This window comes from Amborella trichopoda, chromosome 7, assembly GCF_054954075.1.
Source record: "Amborella trichopoda isolate Santa Cruz 75 chromosome 7, AtrichopodaSantaCruz75HAP2 v2.0, whole genome shotgun sequence".
Taxonomy (NCBI): Eukaryota; Viridiplantae; Streptophyta; class Magnoliopsida; order Amborellales; family Amborellaceae; genus Amborella; species Amborella trichopoda.
In genome coordinates this window covers 32340817-32358763 of record NC_142342.1, presented here as the reverse complement: position 1 = coordinate 32358763, position 17947 = coordinate 32340817, and the positions used below count along the sequence as shown (strand labels likewise).

Sequence of the window (17947 nt, the reverse complement as noted above, 5' to 3'; positions counted from 1 at the left end):
ACAAAAGAGATCATGAGGGAGAGAAAAGTAGCAAAGTAAAGAGAATTACAGGAGGTCTGTAATGCTTCGGCATGGTCGTTGGTGCGAAAGTAACAAAATTTAGGGTTGGCCTTTCAGATTAAGACATTATGTTGAGGTCTTCACTGGAACCTAGGTAGCGTTTGATAAACTTTCACTAGTGTCCTGGGAATCACCCCTGCTGCTGACTTTCACTGATTCTGAGATGCAGCTGAAAATTGGTGGGGTGAAAGCAGGAAACCCTGTTTGGTAAACTATGGTGCTGGTAATTTCACCTGTTTGGTGATGGGAAAGCTGGAAACTGCCTGTAATACTGTTCATTACATATTTCATTGATATGATGTGTGAAACGCAGTTTTCTAAAAATATTTTGTAATTAAATAAGGTTCCTTCCATTCATCCAATATATTACCAAAAATGTAAATAGATGCAAGGAGTACCAATATTTCCATATATATTGAAGAAAATTGATTTTCCTAATATCAAAATTTCACTCAATGCGCAGGTAGCCCTCAAGAGCAAACACATATCATTTGGTAACAATCAACAGGAATGTTTTGGTAACAATCAATAGGAATGTTTTGGTACTAATCAACAAATACATATGCCTTAGATAATTCAAAACTTTTAACAATTTGAGAACATGGAAGCAACATGGACATTGATGCTCTAACCTGATCAAAATAACTAAAAAAGAGAACAATAATCTTCTTGTCCAATAAAACAGTAGACATAAACCAAACAAGTAAACATTTGTGACAGTCAAGTCGATTGGAAATGTTCAAGTGTCATGTATAAGTTCCGAGCCACAATCTCATATTTTCAACTGCTAGGCAACAACTATCATATTGCAAAGAATTGAAATGAGAAAACAAGAGATGGGTATGCTCAGTTCATTGTGAGCATTAATTCTATACCAAACATTAACCGTGAATAAAAAATAGAAATTAGCAAAAATTATTGCATGACAAAAAGACAACATCACCACTCTAAGAATAAAAACCAAGAACAAATGAAAAACAAAATAACAAATTTAAAACTAAAAAAAAAATCATACACAGAACCATAAAAAGTCCAGAACACTAAAAAATAGCAAAAATTTCCAGAACACTCAAAGAGTGCAAACCTTGGTCATGAAAGACTAATAACATCTTTCTCTCATGAAAGACTAATCACATCAATGATTTGGGTTCTGGATGAAGAGAAAAGTGGGTGTAAAGGTGAGAAAAAAGTCCACAACACTAAAAAATAGCTAAAATTTCCAGAACACTCAAAGAGTGTAAACCTTGGTCATAAAAGACTAATAACATCTCTCTCTCTGTCTCTCATGAAAGACTAATCACATCACACATTCGCATTAACAAATCCATTAAAATTCTCTCAACAATTCACACCAGACTTATCAATAATTTTAGTAGCAGGCTCAGGAACGTTGTGCCATAAACTACCATGCCCATCTCTTATTTTTCAGCAGATGAAGCAGGATCAACAGGCTTATCACTAATTTTAATAGAACGCTCGACCAAGTCATTAACATTCTACAAACTGCCAACACCCATATTTTATATTTTTATTTTTTTACAGAAGCACAAGGATCAGGTGGCTTATCAACAAGATTGTTAGAAGAATCAATGGGACCATTGTAGCGACCATTCTTTGTGTGACATGGGCAGTCCTTGCAGATGTTTTTGGCATCAACAATGAAAATTAAAACCCAAACTGTGATTTTCTTTGCGGCTTATTGGTTAGCAGTTGCTTAGGGTTCAACTAATTTGGGAAAACAGAGCAGTCAAGGCGAGAGACTGATGGAGAAGAGAGAGAGATGAATAAATATATGATATATACAACAAAAAATACAGTAGAGCAATAATCAATAGCAAAAAATATAGCAGAAAAATCATCAATAGCGGTCAAAAATTTCAAATAGAACTCACTAGTTTTTGTTGGAGATGCAGCAGAGACTGGGTGTTAGATTGAGCGGTAGTCACAAAGAGCTCAGCAACTGGCGTGGTTCCCCTCTCTTCTCTGAGAGAGCTCAGTGGCTGGGTTTTTATTTGGGGGGGTTTTGTTGGCAGCGAGGGAGACTAGGGTTTTTGAGGGGTGAAAGCTTCCCCTTTTTTTTTCTTTATCAAACGCAGTCAATACACAGTACAGGCGAAAATACTCTACACCCCTTTTCACGGTTATCAAACGCTGAAAGTTTACCTCCCCTTCTCACTTAAATAAAATTTTATAATTATATTATTACACTTTAAAATCTTTTTATTTGTCATAGTCATATATCTCGATGTCGAGAGGATCAATCAAAAGGTTTTTCAACATTAAAACCATCTTTTTCGATGGATTTTTGAAGGGGCGTCCATAGTTCTACATCATTAGGTAGCATCTTTATGAAAACTTTTCTGTTAATACAAAGATGTCATAATCACTCTTAGTTAGTAGATATGAAATCTGATACATAATGAAGCTTTTTAAAATATTTAAGAAATAATATTCTTGACTTTATGCCCGATAAATGGCATATCTTCAATCATCCAATTTCACGTATAACGATCAATAATGATTGTGATATCTTTATACTAAAATTAAATGATTTTATTGTATAAATTTTTTTGAGAAAAAATATATGTATATTTTCACAAAATATATTTGGATAGAATACACCTCTTTCCATAGAAAAATGGATCTAGTCAAATTAAATGAATCTTTCGCATGCTCGTGCACTGCACGTGCCATTCACACTAGGAAGCATCAATTGAAACTTTCAAAATTATTAAAGGTTAAATGATCCCAATTAATGTTTAAAGGGTTATTTTTTGTTTTCCATTTCATACATCTTCAAATAGATTTAGAAATTTTCCAAATTCCCCTTATTAAGTATTCAAAAAAAAATTTATGTTTTTGGATTTTCATTATGAAAATATTCATTCTGAAAATATTGGGACACTAAAAATGGAACTTTCGGATTTTGAAAATTAGAACATTGTAGTGTTTTGGGTTTTACGATTTTCGAATTTTGAAAATCCGGAAATTTCATTTTAAAACATATTTTGGATTTTCAACATCCAAAAATGTTGGGGGACTAAAATGAAAGTTTTCCAACGTTGAACATCCAAAAAGCTAAAAGATGGAAACATAATTTTGGATATTGAGAATCCAAAAAGTTCAATTTCAATTAGTTTACAAATATGGATTTTAGATATTGAAAATCCGAAAAGGGAAATTTCATCATTTTTTTAAATATTGACAAAATATTGTTGTAACATATATAAAATAGGTACAATGGTAATAACAGAAAATTTTAAGTGAAATTGTAATATTGATAAGAATAGTATATATGTGTGCAATTTCCCCTTGAATAAACTAACCCTCAATTTAGGATGATTTGAGCCCTCTAATAAACTTGAGCTCTCTAATAATTTTGTAAAAGGTGCGGTTTATATAGAGCCGAGGCTATAAACAATCAAATTAGAGCCCACCTTCAAATAGTATCGAGAAATATAGTTTCAATATTGGAAATCTTTGTGATAGCCTTAAAATATATTTTCATCTTAAAAAATACTACATATCAAGCACATCTAAGAACACTTGAAAATCTTGAAAATTGACTGTTCTAAAATGCGTTGCAAGATGCACTATTTCCAAAACTTGAAATCTATTTTTTTCTCATGTCCATGCATCTTGATGTCGAGATGATCAATTTGAGTATCTTTGGGCATCAAAACAATCTTGTCTAATAAAATTTTTTAGGTAGGCTCTAATTTGATTGTTTAGAGCCTATGATCTATATAAACTTTTCCCTCTTGTAAATGGCTTTGGATATTTGACATTTCCTTATAGCAACAACTTTAATAATTGCCAAAAGATTTCCTTCTTCCGTAGAAGTATACTATTTATTTACTCCCTTGAGCAAAATACAAACTAGGTAGGGGTGGCACTTGGGACCCGTGAACTTGAGACCCTACATGTAGACCCGACGCCAAGTTCAAGTATGCCCCACATGTCAAGTCCAGGTAATCTCTCTCTTTGTTTTTTGAGTTACATATATATGTTTTTTTAAAGAACACGATTTCTATGCTACCAACCCACATATTGTAGAAATGCGGGCTTGGCAATAAATATATTTTTTAAACATACTTTTATCTTAATTTTTAGAGAATATATCATCTTTATCATGGAAATCATGAATATGAAAAAAATAAATAAAAAATGAAAACTAGAAATAATAATTATGCTAATAAAATATTTGGACCGTTGCAATTATTTTTAGATGGACTACCTATTTGCATCCATCTTTAAGATGAATGCTTGATACCTTTGGACCGCATATTGTAGAAATACTGTCCATCCCGCATGAAACAATTTTCTTTTTTTAAATGTATAAACTAATTTTCAAGTAGGGTCCAGATTGAGTCTAGCTTCAATTTGGGTCAAGGTCCAGGTCCATAGTATATTTTGGGTCTGGACCCAACCTGACCCAAGCCATTGCTACCCCTATTGCTAATGATACTTTCTATATCCAAAATTTTGATATTTACTAAGGGCAGCAACGGGTCGTGTCTGGCTGAACCCAAACTTGACCCATCGAGTCCAAAAGTTGGACCCATACCCGTACCCGTCAGGTCCCTGGTTTGATCGTATCCATTGCCACCCTCACTATGAGCTTCTTTTTATTTTTAACCCTTTTATACCATCATAAACCTATATTATTACCAACAAAGTCACAATCACCTGCCATTTAGATTTCAAGCGGTTTGATTTGTTGTTTAATAGTTAAAGATGACTACGAGTTCGTGTTGTATACGATCCTTAATATACCCAAACGAATAGGACTTGAAATGTTTTATCTCTCACGGTTTACTGGTATAGGTAGGGTCCAACCGGACCCCGACTTGGACCCGAAGAATGTTCGGTTCCCGATTTTGGACCAGGACCCAACCCGCCAGGTCCACATGTTGGACCCATACTCAGACTCGTGTCAGGTATACCCAGCGGGTCCGGGTCCTTTGCCACCCCTAATATTTAGGTTCATAATTTCAGTTCGAACTCTCCATGTCAGGCTAAGTGTCGCTCAACTTGATGACCACCCATGTATAACTCTTTCCATCATATGGACGATAGGGCAGTATTTTCTCATTCTTTGTTTGTAATCTGCTCTGATACCATAGTGCAGGGGAGATGGTGGGATGCTACTCAGAAGAGGAAGATGAAGAATCAATTCCCAACTTTCTCCTCCACCCCCTAACAGCAACCCCATCTGCGATCTCCAACGCCAATAGCCACTACCAGTACAAAGGGGGGCAACGGCGGCCTTGCTCCCTCCAAATCCACTGTCAATGCTAGCAACCTCGACTTCTCCCTCACAAACTCCGACCTCTTCACCAACTTCTCCACCTTCGACAAAGTCTCATAGGTCACTGACAACGGGAGAGTGTCAGAGTTCATACGTGCAAAATGGAGGGGCGTTTGTTGTATGAGCGCCCAAGCAATCAGTTGGGCCAGAGGGAGAGGCCAGCCCCTTTAAATAGGGGAATGGAAGAGGGGGGGATTTTTCGGAGGAAGAGGAGGGGAGGTTTTAGGAGGATAATTGGGCCTCAGTGGTCGAGATTAGCAGAGTTGAGGAGCGGGATGAGAGAAGGGCGGAAAATAAGGTGCGCTCTACCAAGAGGACCATCTATTTCAGTGATGAGAGCAAAGAGGAAGACAAGATGAACAACAATTGAACTACCTCTTTAGGTAACTGCTCTCTCTCTCCCTCATTCTCTGTATGTTGAGGTGTCGAAAATGGATCTTTAGGTAACCACTCTCTCTCCCATTCTTTGAATGTTGAGGTGTTGAAAATGGAATGGGAATTGTGGGTGATATAAGTGGTGACGTTGGGCGAGAGTTCTATAACTGACAGCGTTTATGGCAAGAAATAGAGAGGAGAATTAGTTAGTTAATAATCTTTTATTAGGAATTTATTGTTGATAGTTAGCTAATTTTTAATCTTTTATGTGTTTGTATCGAATTTGTGTTGGCTAACTTAATACATAGTAAAATAATGTGATTGTACAAGTAATGAAATGTTAGTGCTGTGCAATGATACTGTGTTTTTTATTTCTGTTTTCAGCTGGGGAGTTGTTGAGAAGCGCATGTGTTTTTCTTTACCAGAAACACTCTCATTGTTTATAAAATCCTTTTGTTTCATGACTTTTGAGATATCTCTATCATCTTTTGTCCGAATAATGGAGGAGTTTCCTAATTTCGAAGATATTTAAAAAGTCTGTTGCCATTGTTTAATGGGAGAACTTTCTATGTGACACTACCCACATATATAAAAGTCTGTTGTCATTGTTTATGTTATACACGGTGCCAACCCTACACTATAGAAGTAAGGCACACCCTAAAAGCCCATAGGGAATTGTTGTTCTAAATGTTATAAATTCATCCAATTGATCATCTCTATCACAAGATGTATGGATAAGAAAAAAAAATGTTTTAAGTTAGGATGTGGTTTCTATAACGTTGCATTAAACAATCCAATAAAGATGCACCTCTAAATTTTATCATAATATGTAATTTTGGTGTAAAAAATTCTTAAAATTACCTCAAAATCTATTTTCATATTCAATTATAAAATTTTAAAACTTAAAAAATAGTTAAAATCAAGTAGATCTATAAACATATGAAAATCTTGAAAATTGATGGTCTAGATAATGTGTTGCAAGATGCACGATTTATTGTACTCAAAATCTTTTTCTTTTTTTTCATATTCTTATGTCTTGATATCGAGATGATCAATTAGAAGATTTTTCAATATTAACACAACCTTTTTCGATGGATTTTTGAGGTGCATCTATAATTCTACATTTTAAGGTTGCAACCTTATATAAACTTTTTCGTGTAAGTTATGGAAATAATGCACCTTCTAATGTATTATTTGGACTTTATTTTCAATATTTTTAAGTATTTACAAAGAGATATGCGCAATCTATAGGGTGTAGTTGGCATACGGATGCATCCGTAGCCCTAGAGGTAATGTGCACCTTCAAATTTTATCATGGTATATATTTTTGATGTAAAATGTTCTTGCGATTATCAAAAAATCTATTTTTATATCTAATTATAAAATTTTAAGTTTCAAAAATGGTTAAAATCAAGTAGATCTATAAACATATGAAAATTTTGAAAATGGACGGTGTAGATAATATGTTGTAAAATACACTATTTTTTAGACTTAAATCGTTCTATGTTTCATGGTCATACATCTCGATGTCGACATGATCAATAAAAGGGTTTTTTAACATTAAAACTACCTTTTCTGATGGATTTTTGTGGTGCATCTGTAGTTCTACATTATAAGTTTGCATCCTTATATAAACTTTTTCCAAATCTATATCATTTTTTTAGTTTAAATTTTTGTAATAACATATGGAAATAGATTTTTAGGTCATCATTGAGGATTTTCAACACCAAAACTACATCTTTCAATTGGGTTTATTGTTTAAGGTAGGCACCTTATATAAACTGATACATTCCCATACACAAAGGAAAATAATAGACTAAGCCATGCTGCTTAGATAACTACCTAAGCTAACTTCCTAGATAGAATCTGGATCGATTTGATAGTCAAGACTTCATTTTATGTTTTGTATTTTTATTTTTTTTTATAAATCCAAATCACTTAAAATTTTAGGTACGCATTGTTTTTATCAAGACGTACCTAATAAAAATGTTTAAAAAATAATATGCAAAAAATAAATTGATCAAAATATCCTAAAAACTTTTTAGAGGTATTTTGATCAATTTAATTTTTTTACAAATTATTATTGTTTGATATTTTTATTAGATTATCTAATTTTTAAAGAATACATCCTAAAATTTCAAGTGATTTGGATTTATAAGCAAAAAATGAAAATGAAAATACAAAATAGGGTCGTGGTTGTCAGATTGGCCCAGATTAAATTTGAGCTGTTGACCTTAGATAATTATCTAAACAACTTGGCTAAGTCTATCATTTTCCTATACATAAAATATAGCATATTGCGTGCCATCGTTCTTATGAAAATAAAGCACTAATTGTAACTAGAAACAAATGTGGTATGTAATTAGTATACGCATTTAGAAACTAATGTGGTTTGAAGACTCGAAACGACTGAAATGAAAGATATTATTATCATTATACTTTTTCATGGTTACCATATACGGCCTTTGCTGGCAAAAGGGAGGGTAGTTTCCTTGTAGGAGTTTTGGTTTAGATGAGATGTTAATTTGAATGGGTTTGACATCGGATAAAGATACTATTTTATGTGGTTGAATTTATATAGAAAAATATAGAAAATACTTTTTTTTCCAAGATATAATTGAGTGCGAGAATATTGGCACACAATTAGACCTAAAGATTCTTGTACACGGTTTTTATTTTTGGGGCAGTCATGGCACACATAATTAATGGACCTCTTTTTTTTTTTTTGGGTAAATTTGTTCCAATGGAAAATAAACTTCATATGAGCTTTCACATGAATAGAGCTTTTGTAGGGTATACCTTGCGCCCAGAGTTTATCAGGTTTGGATCTGAAATCCAAATTTTGAGTCTTATCCAGATCTAGGTATAGCTTTAATATTTAGATTTGATAGGTCGGATCTGAATCCAAATATGGATCCAAATAGTATTTTGGACCGAATCTAAGTACAGGTGGATCTGACCCAATTATTCAAATATTATATATTATTATATATACAATGGCTCACATGAGGATTTTTGTTAAGAGAAGCGTACAACGTGAGATTATCTTTTGATAACTATCGCTTATAACTTGAAAAACAAATCAACATTTATATCCAACTGAGTGCCCCTTACAAAGAGAAAATTTCATGGATATCCTCCCACAAGGGAGAACTCTCCTAACTAATTTTTCAATTATATATGTATCCAAGTTTTAAAGATATTTAAGAAGTCAGCAACGTGACTCAGGGGGCCGAGGAGGAGTTACTCGTCGAGGTCCGATGGATCGGGGCGAGTTTCTAAAATTTGAATCCGCCTTTAACTCGTGATCAATGGTTAGATACAGCATTGGAAAAGTTGGCTGAGTAGTTTCTACTTAACCGAGTTACTCGTGCTCAGGGTTGAGCCGGAGTTGGAGGCCCAACTTGAAAATCTTAAAAAAAATAAGAAAAAATTTCAAAAAATAAGAAATATATTTCTAATATGCTTATTTATGTTTTCTATTATTTTCGCAAAGATTGGAAAGTGTTTTGGCTATGAATACTTATTTTTACAATTTTCTATCTTTTTTAAAAATTTTTAAAAATAACCCTTGTCACAAACTCATATAAATCTATTTTTTCAGTACTTTTTTAGCCACAATTACTTGATTTTTTTTTTTATCAAATTTTACTTTGAATACATTTTTCTTATTTTTTGAATTTTTATTTCAAAATAATTTTCAGATACTAAAATACTCAATCCTACTTGGGCCGATTTACTCCAACTTGGGCGAGTAGTCGGTTAGGGCATGGGCTGAGTGATTGGCCTGGGTCGACTTTTTGAACATTGGTTAGATATATCAATTGGTTCTAGTGTGAGAATGGAGATCTCAATTTCTCTCATGCCTTGGAACCTCAAAGTAGCCACTACTAACCCAGCATCTCAACTACTACACCATGTGAGACTTTTAATTAATTTTATGTGTTTTAGGCCATGTATTGATAATTTTTTAGATCTAACTGATCCGATTCCTATTAAAGTTAATTAATTTTAATTAATTTTTTGTTATGTGATTTTTAGAATTTTTATTTGAATTTTTGTGAATCTTCTAATATTTTATTTTTGTCATTTGGATTTATAAATTTTTTAAAAATATTTTTTTAATATTTTAAATAAAATATAAAATTTAAAAATTTTAAATATGAAATAAAATATTTTCTAAAAATATATGGGATAAAATGTAAGCCCAAATTTTGAAAACATGTGGATTGGGTGGGGCTCACGTGGCCACCAAAAGGGTGGCACGCCCTCACGTGGCCACCAAAAGGGTGGCACGCCCCCACTCAGTTACGTATTCTTCTTGCAATGTTTATCCTTTTGGTTCACTTATTTTTTAGGTATAGCCAACTATGTAATAAGATTGATTATTTTAGATATCTACTAAATTTTTTTATTGGTTGATCTAATAATTAAGGATGGATATATTAAAATATAAATTTTCCTTGTGGGATGGGGATAGATTTAGGAATGGGAAGAGAAAATCTATAAAAAGAGGGTTTCCTTCATAAAATTGCATAGGTATTTTCTTCTTCTCTGCTTATCTAAAATTTAGCTCTCTCTAGATTCCCAAAACGGGAGACTCGCCCCAATTTTTTATCTCTCTCTTCAAGTTTTTTATCTCTCTCTCCAAGTTGTTTCTATATCTCTCTCTCCAAGTTGTTTCTAGATTCTCAAAAAGTATTTTTATCTCTCTCTCCAAGTTGTTTATAGATTCTCAAAGTATTTTTATCTCTCTCTCCAAGTTGTTTCTAGATTCCCAAAAGATTCTCAAAAGTATTTTTGTCTCTCTCCAAGTTGTTTCTAGATTCTCAAAAGTGTTTCTAGACAATTGGAGGTACATCCCAATTTTTTATCTCTCTCTCCAAGTTTTTTATCTCTCTCCAAGTTGTTTCTAAATTCCTAAAAGTGTTTATAGATTCCCAAAAGGGGAGGCACGCTGCAATTTTTTTTCTCCCTCTCCAAGTTGTTTCTAGATTCCCAAAAGCTTTTGCACCATCTCTCTCTCTCTCTTGCACCTATTTTTATCTCTCTCCAAGTGGTTTCTAAATTCTCAAAAAGCTCTTGCACTATCTCTCCCTCTCTCTTGCACCAGAAGGAGGATATTTTTATCTCTTTCCAAGTTGTTTCTAAATTCCCATAAGCTCTTGCACCATCTCTCCCTATCTCTTGCACCAAAAGGAGGATACTCGGCGAGAGGTGTACTAAACCAGTGGGGTGTATTAAGCTCGGTTGAAGTCATTTTTGGTAATTTTATATTTTTAATATTTATTTTTTTTACTTTTTAATAGTTATTCATGTTTTGATCTTCTCTGATCATAAAGCAATAAAATCTAGTTTTCTTTGTTGAATAAATAATTGCATTTGAAGCGGTAACAATTGATAACTGATTTTATTTTATTTATTTCAAGAGTTGTTTGATTGTAATTGGATATTGTAAGTGATCTTTCTAGTATAGAAATAAAGAATTTTATTTTTAAATATATATACCGTGTTTTATCATAAATTTCTTCCGGTCTAATATCGAATCACATTTAGACCTCAATTTTGAAGGTTTAAGATTGTTATATTAGACCTCAATTTTTGAAGGTTTAACATGGTTATAAAATCAAGAAATAAATTTAATAGATAGAATTGGAAAAGAAAAAAGAAAAAAATAGAACATGGAAAAAAAATGGAAAAAATGAGAGGCAAAGACTACTCTGTATACATATCGCATATTTCTAAACCATCACTTAATAACGGTCCTTGAGAAGAAATATACATGGAGATAGCAAACTACGTGGATAAAGGGGTAAGAAGAAATATACATGGAGATAGCAAACTACGTGGATAAAAAGAGGTAAGAGAGAAATCGACAAAGACGTGAGAGAGAGATGATTGAAACAGGTGCATATAGGAATATATTTTGGAGATATCCTTACTAAAAAGATACAGGAATATATTTTGGAGATATTCTTTCTAAAAAGATACAACAAGAAAGAAATATGCATGGAGAGGAAAATAAATAGATATTTTTGAGATATCTTTTTAAAAAAAGATACAAAAAGAAAGAAAAATACATAAAGATAGAAAATAAATGGATAAAGAGAGGGAAAGGCTCTTGACCTCTTCCATCTTCATCAAAACCTAGGAAACTCTATTGACTCTTCTTAGATTCCACAATCTCTCTTTCCTGGCTATTTCAGCTTTTGAGGTATGTTCTCTCTTGATTTTTTGTTTAACTTCATACTTCATGGTTTAGCTTAGTTATTGTTCATATAATTTAGATATAGTTGTATTTGTTGCAAAAATTATTTGATAGTTATTTATTGTAGGTATATGCTTAATCTTCTTGCTATTGTTATCACTCATGTTTGCTATTTTTTTATCCATAATATTACAATGTTTGTTTTTAGACTATTTCAAGTCGGCTTGTCCAATTCTTGGTCAAATTTTTCCTAGAGCGATTATTGTGCTTCTTTTGACGGTTGTGCGGTGTTTTTTGGGGTTTGGTTTTAATGAAATAGTACTTTTATGGGACTTGAAATAATATTTATTTGGGTGTGTTTCAATATATATATGGATATTTTTGAGATATCTTTTTTAAAAAAGATACAAAAAGAAAAAAAAATACATAAAGATAGAAAATAAATGGATAAAGAGCGGGAAATGCTCTTGACCTCTTCCATCTTTATCAAAACCTAGGAAACTCTATTGACTTTTCTTAGATTCCACAATCTCTCTTTCCTGGCTATTTCAGCTTTTGAGGTATGTTCTCTCTTGATTTTTTGTTTAACTTCATACTTCATGGTTTAGCTTAGTTATTGTTCATATAATTTAGATATAGTTGTATTTGTTGCAAAAATTATTTGATATTTATTTATTGTAGGTATATGCTTAATCTTCTTGCTATTGTTATCAGTCATATTTGCTATTTTTTTATCCATAATATTACAATGTTTGTTTTTAGACTATTTCAAATCAGCATATCCAATTCTTGGTCAAATATTTCCTAGAGCGATTATTGTGCTTCTTTTGACGGTTGTGCGGTTTTTTTTGGGGTTTGGTTTTAATGAAATAGTACTTTTATGGGACTTGAAATAATATTTATTTGGGTGTGTTTCAATATATATATATATATATATATATATATATATATATATGGAAAAAGTTTATATAAGGTTGCAACCTTAAAATGTAGAATTGAAGATGCACTTAAAAGTCCATTGGAAAATATTGTTTAATTGTTGAATAAATATATATAGAATAAATATTATATTATGTTAGATGTATATATTTATATTATATATATATTACATTATATTATATTTAATATATGTTTTATATTTTATTTATAATGTATAATACATTTTATTTATATAATAAAAATATAAATTAATAGAATAAATATAAAATACAAAATATATTATATTATATGTATATATAATATTTACATTTAAATCATTAATATATTTGTATTATATATAGTATATATATTTATGTGATATAATATATTTTATTATATTATATATTACAATATACATAAAGTGCACTATATTATATTATGCCTTATATATTAAGGAAAATATATCTTTATTTTAACTTCCATATCTTATGAGACGTGAGAATTGAAAATATTACTTGTAAGAAAAAAGTCTCCATCTTTTCTATCTTAGAACCCCTTAGACCCCCTTTAACCATAAATTTTGACCTAAACAAACACTAAAATGACACCCTATTCAAACTCTATCTCTCTCTAAAACTCTATCTCTCTCTTCGTTTCTCGATGAGTTTACCAGCCAAGAGTTTTTGCTTGAGCTCGAACACGAACACGAACACACCTTCTTATGTGTGTGAGAGAGGTGGAGTTTTAGAGAGAGAGAGATGGAGTTTGGGTTTTAGAGAGAGATGGAGTTTTAGAGAGAGAGAGATAGAGTTTGAGTTTTAAGGAGAGAGATAGAGTTTAGAGAGAGAGAGACGATGATGTGAGTGTGAGAGATGGAGTTTAGGTTTTAGAGAGAGACAAAGTTTTGAGAGAGAAACGATGATGTGAGAGAGAGATGGAGTTTTAAAAAGAGAGAGATAGAATCATTTCATAAGTTGTTGTCAAATAGGTTTAGGGGGTTGGAAGATAGAAAAGATGAAGTCATTTTGCTTACAAGTAATATTTTCAATTATTGTGTCTAATGAGATATAGAACTTAAAAATAGGGGATAATATGATATTTTTCCTATATATTATATAATATATATTATATATTATATATAAACGTAATATAATATTTTTTATTAGATATTAATAAAATAAACATAAAATACATTATATTATATATTATAGTATATTATAGTATATTATGGATGTCAAATATTTATATTTAAATTATTGCCATATATTTGTTTTACACTATTATATATAATATATATTTATTTAATATAATATTATATTATGTAATACAAAATATAATATATTTTATGTATGCAATAGATATTTATGATACAATATATATTATATATTGTTTTATGTCTAATATAAAATAATATTTTAATAGTATTTAAAAAAACATAACTTTATATTCCAACATATTGTTAAACGCACGTATCTATAACTTCTTCAACATTCAAACAAGTTATCAAACATATACACTCAAAACTTCTTTAAATAACTTCTTTCTTTACAGCAAAAAAAAACTTCCAATTTCTAAATGACATTTACATTCCAATTATCAAACAGGCTCTTAGGGAAAAACTTTTTCCTAACATATCTCTTAGGGAAAATATTTTTCCTAACATATCTCTCTCTTTTAAAGATTTATCTCTCTAGCACATTTTAGTAGGTCTATTTTAGGTAAATCTCCCAAAGTAGAAATATTTCTTTGACAGAGTAAATATTGATCTATAATTTATCTAAATATTGATATCTATATTTTTTTTTAAATAACTTCGTAGCCTCTTGTTTTTCAAGGGATTCATCCCTCTCTCTAAAGCCGCATCACTGTTGGATTCATCCCTCTCTGTAAAGCCGCATCACTGTCTCCTCTCTCTTGTCAAGAAAGTGGTCTCCAATCCTCTATACCACGAGTCAACTCTCTCTGATGTCAATTCTCCCTTTTCTATTCTTTCTCCTCCCCTTATTCTGTTCTTTCTCCTTCTCTCTTAAGTTTAGGATCATCTCTCATTTTATTTTCTAGTTTTTTCCCTTTTTTTGATAAGGCTTTTATCGCTTTCTCAAAATGATTTTTTTTTTTTGTTTTTCCTTTTTCTCTGATAAGGCTTTCTTTGCCTTCTCAAAGCGAAACTTCGGAAACTTCTTTTTTTTTTTTTTGGTAGCTATTTTAGAGTCTGAGTATCTCTCTCTAGGCTCACTTTGTTTATGCTTATTTTATTTATGTTTATTGGGTTTTTCCACTTGCCTTCTTTGAGGGTGATGAGGTTCCTCTATACTCACTTTATTTATGCTTATTGGGTTTTCCCACTTGCTTTCTTTGTAGGAGTTTGGGCTCCTTGCTGTTTTTATTAGGCCTTTGCATCCCTTTGGTACCTTTACAAGGTTAGTGATTTCTCTCTCTTCATCCCCACAATAATTGAACTTTATAATCTTGGAAGGCCTGGTCTTGTGGCGTAGTTTTTATTGGCTCTCATCTTCTCTCTTTCTCTCTCCTCTTTGTGATATATTAATAATTTCGAGCCCTTTTTTTTTTTTTTTTTTCATTTGATGTTTTTGGAGGTTTTAAAGGTGTTTTTATGTGTTCTCTTTGCACTTTCACAGATCACCCTTTTAAAGTTTTGATTGAGAACACAAGTTTCTCAATGTGTATGGTTTAATGTTGGGGGATTTTCACGAGTTTTAACAAACAAAAGAATTGAATTTTATATGGCGGCCGGTTTTATTTTGTTTGGAGAAACAATTAACTTTATAAAAGAAAGAAATTTACATCTTAAATAAGAAATAGATAGATGCAACCCCAATACAGATTAGACCGGATGTTGAAAGGGAAAATAATTGGGGGTTTGGGTTAAGTGGATTAAATAATCGTACTTTAACAATTGTTATGGATTATCTTAATTTATGGGAAAAAAATGTGGTACCTGCATAACTCGGTTACATCCTAAGGAGTTACATCTCCCTCCGGATGAACTTCTTTTTGACGGTAAGCGTGAGATACTTCAACATAAGCCAGAGGGATTGACATGTAATAAAAAGGAGAGAGATTTAAAAACTGATAGAGAATATAAGGAGAGAGAGTAAAAGATATATATAAAACAAATTTCTACTTTTTTTTTTTTTTTTTGAGCAGTCGAGATCCTAAAATAAAAGGATGGTATACGTTGAGATATGGAAGATATGTGAAATTATTAGGATTATTTGTTTTTTTAGGATAACTCTTTCTCCATCTCTTTCTTAAATATCTATCCCTCTCTCTTTGATGTATCTCTACGGCTACTCTTTCCTCTCTTTGAAAAGAAAGAGGTGGAGGTTATGGCTAAATATCCAACAAAGTTGTTTTTAAAGGAAGGTTTACAATTATGCTAATTCCAAATCCTAAAATAAAGGAAAACTCGATAAACCCTTAAAGGATGGTTATCGTTTTTATGTGATATTCTCGTTATTGTTGGATATATCCTTTGTCTCGATTGTTACTTTTAAAGCTATGGTTGATAATTTCGATTTCAAAATTGTTTAACTCACTTTAGAAACATGATTCCCTCATTCAAATAAGAACCTATGGATTTCTCTCGCCAATGTTCTTTCTCCATCTCGAAATCTTTTCTCTCTCATATTCTCTCTCTATTAATCTCTATCTTGATTATTATTGCCTCACAGTTATTACGATGCTCCTTTTCTTCGTCTTCTTCTCATAGATATTCGGAGTGACAATGGACTGGACCCGACCCGGGACATGCTGGGTATACTCAACATGGGTCTGGTATGGGTTCAATATTTGAACACAGGGTCGGGTCCAGGTCCAAAACCTGGACCTGAACATCATCCAGGTTCGGGTCCGGCTAGACCCCGATCTGTGCCCATATACTTCAAGCTCTATTCATTTGGGTGTATTAAGGATCTTATACAGTAATAATCTATTAAACGACAAATTAAATGGATTGAAAAAACTAATGACAGATGATTGCGACCTTGTTGCAAATAATATGGGTATATGATGGTAAAATAAGGCAAAAAAGAAGAAGAAGCTCATAATAAGGATGGTAATGAACCCGACCAGACCCGGGACCCGATGGGTATGGGTCCAACTTTTGGACTCGACAGGTTAGGTCCAAATCCAAATTTTGGACCCGACCCGTTGCCACCCCTAAATATGTATGTATATTATAATCTCTCTCTCTTTCTCTAAATTGCTATAAAAGAATACCCTTATGATATAAGGATAACTTGTCAAAAAATTTTGTATCATGAAAATTAAATGATATATATACCAAATTTGTAAAATATCCATCTATGTATAGATATCTTTTAGATTTATCTCCGTATATATCTTCCCTTATTTTAAGTATATTGTTCACATCTAATTGTATGTTTATTTTTCTCTTTTATCAAATATATATCTTTCTTATCTTCCTGTATATTTACGAATTTTCTATGTTTCTTGTATATATACACACTATTTACCATTTACCATACACTCCCTCTTCTTTCATTTCTATTTAACATATACTTTCTCTCATTTCACTTCTTTCATTTTTGGTTCATTGTTTCTTTTCAAAAACTATGGTGAAATCAGTTTTGGTTTTGCTGATACTCGTATCATGTTTATGGGTCTGCTTGGCTGAAGTCGATGATGAATTACCTAGGCAACAAGTGGTTGTGAAAGGCGTTGTTAAGTGCATGAATGGATCTGGTTTCCGTCCTCTAACAAGTACTTATCTCTTATTTTCTAGTAGGCATGTTCGGTTGTAATTGTTTTTTCTAGTAGTTCAGCAGTAGGAATCGAACTTGAGATGTTTGGATGTATTTGTTATCACAATGATTTACTATTACCATCTCAATTTTGATGTATTTGTTATCACTAATAATCTATTGTCTCAATTTTGCATGTATTTGTTATCACTGATAATTTACCATCGTAATTCTGTATGTATTTATTATCACTAATAATTTACTCTCTCAATTTCGCATGTATTTTTTATTACTAATAATTTACTATCTCAATAAAAATTAATCATACGTTTTCTCTTTTTCCTTTTT

The 17947-nt window shown here is 31.7% G+C and overlaps 1 protein-coding gene across 3 annotated transcripts in view; it reads right to left on the bottom strand.

Moving 5' to 3' along the window:
* LOC18426478 (pescadillo-like protein) overlaps positions 1 to 2168 on the bottom strand; it is a 28578-nt gene extending 26410 nt beyond the window's left edge. The window contains exons 1-2 of one of the 3 annotated variants that reach the window (XM_011622200.3): positions 1953 to 2168; positions 50 to 331 (exon numbers count right to left, since the gene is read on the bottom strand). In XM_011622200.3, coding sequence (XP_011620502.1) covers positions 50 to 73 — 24 coding nt within the window. In that variant the 5' untranslated portion in view covers positions 74 to 331; positions 1953 to 2168. The remainder of the gene's footprint in view (positions 1 to 49; positions 332 to 1952) is intronic. The other 2 variants (XM_006833124.4, XM_020662453.2) reach the window with 2 other exon arrangements.
* Positions 2169 to 17947: the final 15779 nt, after the last annotated feature.